The 7,499-nt window shown below is 47.2% G+C and overlaps 1 protein-coding gene across 2 annotated transcripts in view; it reads left to right on the top strand.

Annotated features, from left to right (window-relative positions):
- Positions 1-2,802: 2,802 nt before the first annotated feature.
- Positions 2,803-7,499, top strand: part of LIPC (lipase C, hepatic) — a 129,076-nt gene continuing 124,379 nt past the window's right edge. For both annotated transcript variants that reach the window (XM_006765227.2, XM_015564967.1), the window contains exons 1-2: positions 2,803-2,819; positions 3,030-3,161. In XM_006765227.2, the coding sequence (XP_006765290.1) occupies positions 3,077-3,161 (85 nt within the window). In that variant the 5' untranslated portion in view covers positions 2,803-2,819; positions 3,030-3,076. The remainder of the gene's footprint in view (positions 2,820-3,029; positions 3,162-7,499) is intronic.

The raw sequence follows: 7,499 nt of genomic DNA, 5'->3' as shown, positions 1-7,499 counted from the left end.
ACTACTGCTCCCACCCATGCCAAACACAGGGACATCTTTTGCCAGGCTGCCAGCGCACACACAGCCATTTCCTCCCTGGGTTCTTACCACCTCTAGCAGAGTCCCTTGGAAGCAAGGACTGTCCCTCTGCCCTCATGGACAATTTCTCCCTCCCCCTCCCACTTGCAAAGCCCAAGAGACTCTCTTTCTAGTGATGGGAAGGTAGGTGGGAGTGTTCCTTATTCCTTCACATTTCTTTAACACATGTTAGCCATTTGCTTGCCTTTGTTGGTTCAATTCCCTTCCCCTAAGTTCTAAGTTTTGGGAAGACAAAATATGTGCAGCTTTCTCTCTACTTTGCCCTTCTTAAGTGGGAGAGAGAGCAAGGGGGAGATGGGAGAAAAATAATATTAAGTTGATATCTCAAAATATTGTTTCCAGCTCATGTTATCCCATTTTACAGGTGAGGGGACAGACCTCATTGAGGTTACATAGCATTTTGCACAGCTAGTAAACAGTAGACCAATGATTCTCAACCTTCTGGCCCTTTAAATACAGTTCCTCATGTTATGACCCAACCATAAAATTGTTTTCGTTGCTACTTCATAACTGTAATGTTGCTACTGTTATGAATCGTAATGTAAATATCTGATATGCAGGATGGTCTTAGGTGACCCCTGTGAAAGGGTCGTTCAACCGTCAAAGGGGTTGCGACTCACAGGTTGAGAACCGCTCCAGTAGACCCAGGATCTTTGGAGGCACTTGGTTGCACTGCGTCTTAGTAAGTTCATCTGCAGAGTAGGGTGGGGGATCCTGGCAGTACCCAGAGGACATGAGATGGCGGTGGGCCAGGAAAGAAGAAGCCAACATGCCTAGTCAGCTGGTTTTAGGTTCCAACATTCTTGGAAATAGATGTAAAATGGAACCTTCAGATCGTGCTTAAGCAGGCAGAGTAGGACAGGAAAAGCTAGGGAGCCAGGGCAGAAACCTGAGTGGGTGATCCCCATGCTGCAGCCTCTGGAAGGAGGTGCAGCCATAGGACAGCACTGTGATAGGCTCTGGCCTTGGGCTGATCTGTCCAAACCTGCTGGTGGCTTCAGACATCCTGTCTGTCAGCTTTGGGTGGGCAATGATCACCAAGTTATCTAACTGTCTACCTATTTGTGTGTCTCAGAGACACGTCAAACTCCACAAGGTCAAAACTGAATTCCTAGTCTTCCCCCAAAACCTGCTCCATTCACAGCTTTCCCCATCTCAGCTGATATCAACCCCATTGTCCCAATGCTCAAGCCCGATTCCTTGAAGTCATCCTCAACTTTTCTCATTCTCTCACATCCCACATGCCAGTGGCCAGGAAACCCTTCTGCATTTACCTTCAACATATGTCCAGCATCCACCCACCACTCCCCCATTCCACTGCTACCGTGCTGAGTCAAGCCACCATCATCTCTTGCTGGACCACAGCAATAGCCGCCTAACAGATCTCCCCACTTGCTCCCTTGCTAATAATCTGTTTCTAGCCTTGCAAACCAGAATGACCTTGTAAAAATATAATACAAATCATGCCAGGCTTCTGCTCAGAATGGTTGCCCATGTTTCATAGAGGAAAAGTCAAAGTCCTTTTAATGACATTTCCCTAGCCACTAGTCTCCTTGCTGTTCCTGGGACATACCAAGCATGTTCCTACCTCAGGGCCTTTGCACTGAATGCACTGACTATCCTGGCTGCCTCGGCTCTCCTGTCCTGCAGAGGTAGCTCACTGACACTTTTTCTTCAAGTTCAACTTGCAAACAAGGCTCACACTGACCATTCTATTTAAAATCACTACCTTCTCCCACCCCCTTAACTCTGCTAGACTTTTTCTTTTTCCATAGTTCTTATTGCATTCTACATAAACATCTTATTTATTGTGTCTGTTGTGTATTGTTTGACTCCTTACAACCCCGAGTGTGTATCAGCTTCACAAGGATTGGAATCATGGTCTGTTTTGTTGGCTTGAATATCCCAAATGTCAGAATTGTGCCTGGTATTCAGGAGGTATGCAAAAAAAAAAAGTTGAACAAATGAATAAAGTTAAAATAAAACTAGAGAGTCAAGGAACATTATAAGAGTCATACACGCCAAAACCGGTTTGGCTCGGTGGATAGAGCGTCGGCCTGCGGACTGAAAGGTCCCAGATTCGATTCCGGTCAAGGGCATGTGCCTGGGTTGAGGGCACATCCCCAGTAGGAGATGTGCAGGAGGCAGCTGATCGATGTTTCTCTCTCATCGATGTTTCTGACTCTCTAGCTCTCTCCTTTCCTCTCTGTAAAAAATCAATAAAATATATTTTTTTTAAAAAAAAGAGTCATACACAGTATCATTTTCCCAGCCTGACTTTGCCTAGTGGCCTCACCTCTTAGTCCTCTACACCGTTGGCGCATTAATTAACACAGAGGAGTGAAGATTGTGTTTCTTCTAAGGTCATCTCTCCATGGGGTCCCAGCAAAGACATCCAGGGAGGCCTCTTTGCTTCTTCGTACACTGAGATAATTTAGAGGTTTCCTGTCCCTTTCAGTTTTAGAAACATTGCCCCACCGCTCTGGCCACAGGCACCAGCGAGTTTGCTCAACTCAACCAAACACAGATCCTCTGGGAGCTCTCCGCATAGCAGAGCCCTTTGCTTTTTCTTCGGGCTTAACCTGCAATTTAAAACGTCACTGCCATGAGCCTGCAACCCCTTTGCAGTCCTGTCGGGGAACTTGGGCAAGCGTCACCTGCCCTGACCTCTGACAGGGTTTCCCAACACACACCTTAACCTTACATTGATTAGTTTGGAACTGTGGCCTTGGCCTAAGGAGGTAAGAGTGCGTGGCAAGATGTTTTATTTTCAACATGTATCAGGATAAAAAACACTTTTGTAAATCAACCTTTTTTTTGTATTAAATATACTTAGATTTGGGGTTAGGGGTAGCAAGGAATGTCTGAACACTAGATAATGTGTTTAAAGGTTAATTATTAACGGGCAGCCTTTCCTAACAAAGTATCAATAGTCAATCTGGTCTCTTCAGCTTCAGAAATTAGCACGAAGACCTCGACCCCGGGCGAGTCAGGAGAAATGGGAAGTCCCCTGTGTGTCTCCATTTTCTTGCTTTTGAGCATCTTTATCCAATCAAGTGCCCATGGACAAAGCCTTGGACTAGGTAAGAGCCTGCCTTTTCTCCGGAGATGGGCATGGATTTATTTTTTTTTAATGTATGTCACAAAGTGTCCACGTGTTCGTGACTGTGTGGGACAGAGCTGGCTGCACAGCATACCGGCGGTTCTGTTAGCGGCACGACTGACAGGTCACAGGGACATGTCGTTTCCTTGTAACGACGGGCATTTTAGGGAACCACTGGGAGTAGACGTCTTGTAAAAGCACTTGCAGCTGGCAGTGAAGTCTCTTGCTGAGCTGGTTCAGAAAGGGTCATCCCTCGCGGAGAACAATCGGAAAGAATTCCCGATCTTTCTGAGCGTTCATTCGGCATCTGATTTGCAATTGGGAAGCACAGCTTGCAGGGAAATGCTCCATCTTGCTGAGGTTGTCCCAGCAGGAGCTCTCTGGGACAAGAAGGGAATGTGTAGAGTCCTGCTTCCGGTCGGGTCTAACGCACAGATACCATTGCACATTCTCTAGACTTCATTGTTCCTGCCCAAGTTTTACTCTGCCTCTGGGGAATCCACCAGCAATCATGCCTGTCTGGTCTGTGAATTCCCAAACTAGACCGATGGCCAAATGCTTGATCAGGTAGGTGGGTTCCAGGTTCCGGCTGAACAGTGCACAGGATCAATAAACGATAGATAGGAAGCAAATCGAACAATGTGGCCAGATAAGCCTGGCCTGTGGGACTTTGTTTCTGTGCTGGTTACTGGTGAGAGACTGGTAATGCTAAGGTAGAGCTTAGATTTTTTCTTTCCTCAAAGATTATGCTTAAAGGAGGCTCCAAAAAAAACACCGAGAATCAGGAATTTACTAACCAGAATGTACCTGAAAATTCCAGAACCCTTATTTCTCCTTTAAGAAATAGGGCTGTTCATTGTATTTAATTATGATTCTGAACCCTAGGTCAGTTGCTAACTTAATATTAATATTACTTATTACTGTCCACTGAGCATTTCATGTGCCAGCCACTAATCCTAATTATTTTGCATACACATCCAATTTACAAAGCCATGTTCTAAAATGATGGTAATCATTTAGAGCCATGCAGGCCAAATTGCTGGTGATCTTTATTCGCTGGGTTTGCAGGGTTTTGCTGAAGGGGCTGTCCTGAACTTTGGTTTGGAATGTTGTTTTGTTTGTTTGCTGTTTATTAAAGTACTAGAAACCCGATGCACGAATTCGCGCACTGATGGGGTCCAGCCAGCCCACCCTGATGGAGGCCCCTGATTTGGGGGAGGGACGCTGGGGGGCAGGGCCAGCTGGGGCGAGGGGCCGTGGTTGTTCAGGTCGTTCTGCCATTCAGTGGCTGGGCCTTTATTATATAGGATGACACCCACATATAGGAAAGTGCCTATGTCATAAAGTGCTTAATACATTTTCAGAATCCAAATCCGCATCCCAGAAGCCTCTCCTGTGCAGCCCTGGAGCCTTCACATAGATTATTTTGCCTTTTGTGGAACTTTTTGTTGGTGGGCACATACGGTATGTGCTCTTTTGTTTCTGGCTTCTTTCACCAACATTATGTTGGTGACCTTCGTCCCTGCAGCTGCGTGTGTGTGCCGGTGACTCATTCCTCTGGTGCTGTTGCATTCCATGGTGTGAAATGCCACTCTCCATCTGTCTATTCTACTGTCGATTGGCCCAGACTGATTTTCAGATGAGACATGGGGGCTGGAAGCCATCAGTGTCCGAGGTGGAGGGGGAAGGGCAGGTCTGCCTCCCCAGGCTGCAGGGTTCTGTCCACAGGTCACTCTGAACAAAGCCCAAGCTGGTCAACTGCTGTTTTCCGGGACCTGGTTTGTCTAAAAGCTGAGGGAGCCCAGCCAGTGTGTCTCAGTGGTTGAGCATTGACCTATGAACCAGGAGGTCACAGTTCAATTCCCAGCCAGGGCACGTGGCCGGGTTGCAGCCTCAAGTCCCAGTGTGGGGCATGCAGGAGGCAGCCCACCAATGATTCTCTCTCATCATTGATGTTTCTGTCTTGCTCTCTCCCCCTTCTTCTCTGTAATGAATAAAGATATTTCTTTAAATTAAAATAAAATAAAAGTTGAGGGCAGTGGCCACAGTTAGCAGGAGGGGTCCTCAGGAAAACGGACTGGAGTCAGGAGGCCTCTTGTTCCCTTGAGAGCAGACTCTCTTGGCAGAATTCTGTCTGCGAGGAGAGAGCCAGATCTGCGTGCACGAGGCTGGTGTGTACCTTCTTGGGTACTGCTGGGGAGCAAGCATCCCTTGTCAATGAGAATCTATTACGGTGGCAAAGCCACCCCCAGGGGACACTGGGCAATGCCCAGAGACATTTTTGGTTGTCACAACTGGGGAGAGAGTGCTATCGTCATGTAGAGATGAGAGGCCAGGGATGCTGCTAAACATCCTGCCGTGTACACCACAGCCCCACAACGACAAATTATCCAGGTCAAATGTCTTTGGTGCCAAGGTGGCGAAACCCTGGTCCACACCAAGCTTCAACTGTCACTAGTCATGGGCCAGAAAGAACTCCCTGGAGGACCCTATAACCCCACCCCTCCATTTATTATTAATGATGTTACTAATGGACCTACTAATGCAGCCAGAGCTGCACAAATGTCTACCCCACCCCCACCACGCGGTCACCTAAGCCAGCAGTGGAGCAGCGTGGTCCATGGCCGTGGGGCAGAGCAGGGAGAGGCATCTAGAGGTTAATCTGTCTGATCCAGGCTGCAGGCCTCTCTCTCTATTGTACTCACACCCAGTGATGTGACTGCCAGGGTCCCTAGGAAACCATTCTGCTCAATCCCTCTCCCCAGAGGCAGGTTCGGACGGTCTTTCCTGCCTGCCAGCACGAAGGACCACAGGATGTGGGGAACCTCCTGGAGCCCCCAGGACACAGAGCTACCAGGACCCTCATCCTCAGGCCCAGGCCCAGCCCACTGGTGTCGCCATCACTGCCTCAAATGGAAGCTGCTCCTACATCCCCACAGCCCCCACCTTCCAGCTACTCACCCCCACTGCCTGCAGGTGTCTGCCCCTCCCTCCAATTCCTAGAAGCAGCGGAAGCCCATTTACTCAGTCGCCCATTTGATTAACAGGCATGCGCAAGCATCTGCCACATGCAAGGCTGGGCAGTGTGCACCAGTTCTCAGACTTTCTGGTCTCTGGGCACCATTACATCCGTAAGAACTATTTAGAACCCCAGAGAGCTTCTTTATATGGACTAGGCCAGTGATGGCAAACCTTTTGAGCTCGGCGTGTCAGCATTTTAAAAAACCCTAACTTAACTCTGGTGCCGTGTCACATATAGAAATTTTTTGCTATTTGCAACCATAGTAAAACAAAGACTTATATTTTTGATATTTATTTTATATATTTAAATGCCATTTAACAAAGAAAAATCAACCAAAAAAATGAGTTCTCGTGTCACCTCTGACACACATGTCATAGGTTCGCCATCACTGGACTAGGCTATCAATATTCACCATAAGAGAGACTAAAACGGAGACATTTTTACATTTTAATGCTTTTAAAAATAACAAATTAATCACATTAACCTGTATAACATGATGTTATGAGAAATAACTTGTATTTTCTGGACAATAACAAAGTGAATCAAAAGAATGATTCTTTTTACCAAGAAATTTCTTGAGTGTCTGGCTTAATGGAAGACAGCTAAATTCTTCCATCCGTTTCTGTATCCAATCTGTTGTGACGTGTTGCTTTGTTTGATGTGCATGAGGGAAATCAGCCCCATAGGTAGGAAAAGGGAGGACATCCTCAGAGATGGTGCTGGGGTCTCGCCCACACTCAGAACCTCTGTGCTCACGCAGAGGAGGCCCATCAGTGAGTGCACAGCCGCCCCGCCCACAGGGTTCAATGTCCAATCGGGGGGTGAAGATGGGAGCCATCTGCCCTGAAAACCATGTGCTCACGCAGAGGAGGCCCATCAGTGAGTGCACAGCCACCTCTGCCCTCCAGGGCTCAGTGTCCGATGAGGGGGGGGTGAAGATGGGAGCCATCTGCCCCGAAAACCGGCAACAAGGGGACCACCATGCATAAAGAATGTACCTGCAATCATAGAACTTACTAAAGTTGATCTTCCTTTCATGATCACAGTTCTAACTGATGTCAGTGATAGGAAGAAAGCAGCTCCCCTCCAAAATAGTTGTTTTGGTCAACATTATAAACAACTGCTCCAGTTACTGTTGAGTTTTATTAATCTATATGTAAACTTCAAATGAGCACATTTTCTTACCCTTTAATAAATATGTTCTCCGTCACCATTAATATAGAGAACTCCCAGGTAAGCAGTTGACCTCTGACACAGATTTGGTGATGTGTGCTCATTGCAAGAGGCTGGGGGGAG

The sequence above is a fragment of the Myotis davidii genome, unplaced genomic scaffold, assembly GCF_000327345.1.
Source record: "Myotis davidii unplaced genomic scaffold, ASM32734v1 scaffold441, whole genome shotgun sequence".
NCBI classification, from domain to species: domain Eukaryota; kingdom Metazoa; phylum Chordata; class Mammalia; order Chiroptera; family Vespertilionidae; genus Myotis; species Myotis davidii.
Note: the sequence above shows the minus strand (reverse complement) of the source record. Positions and strands in the feature narration are given on the sequence as shown.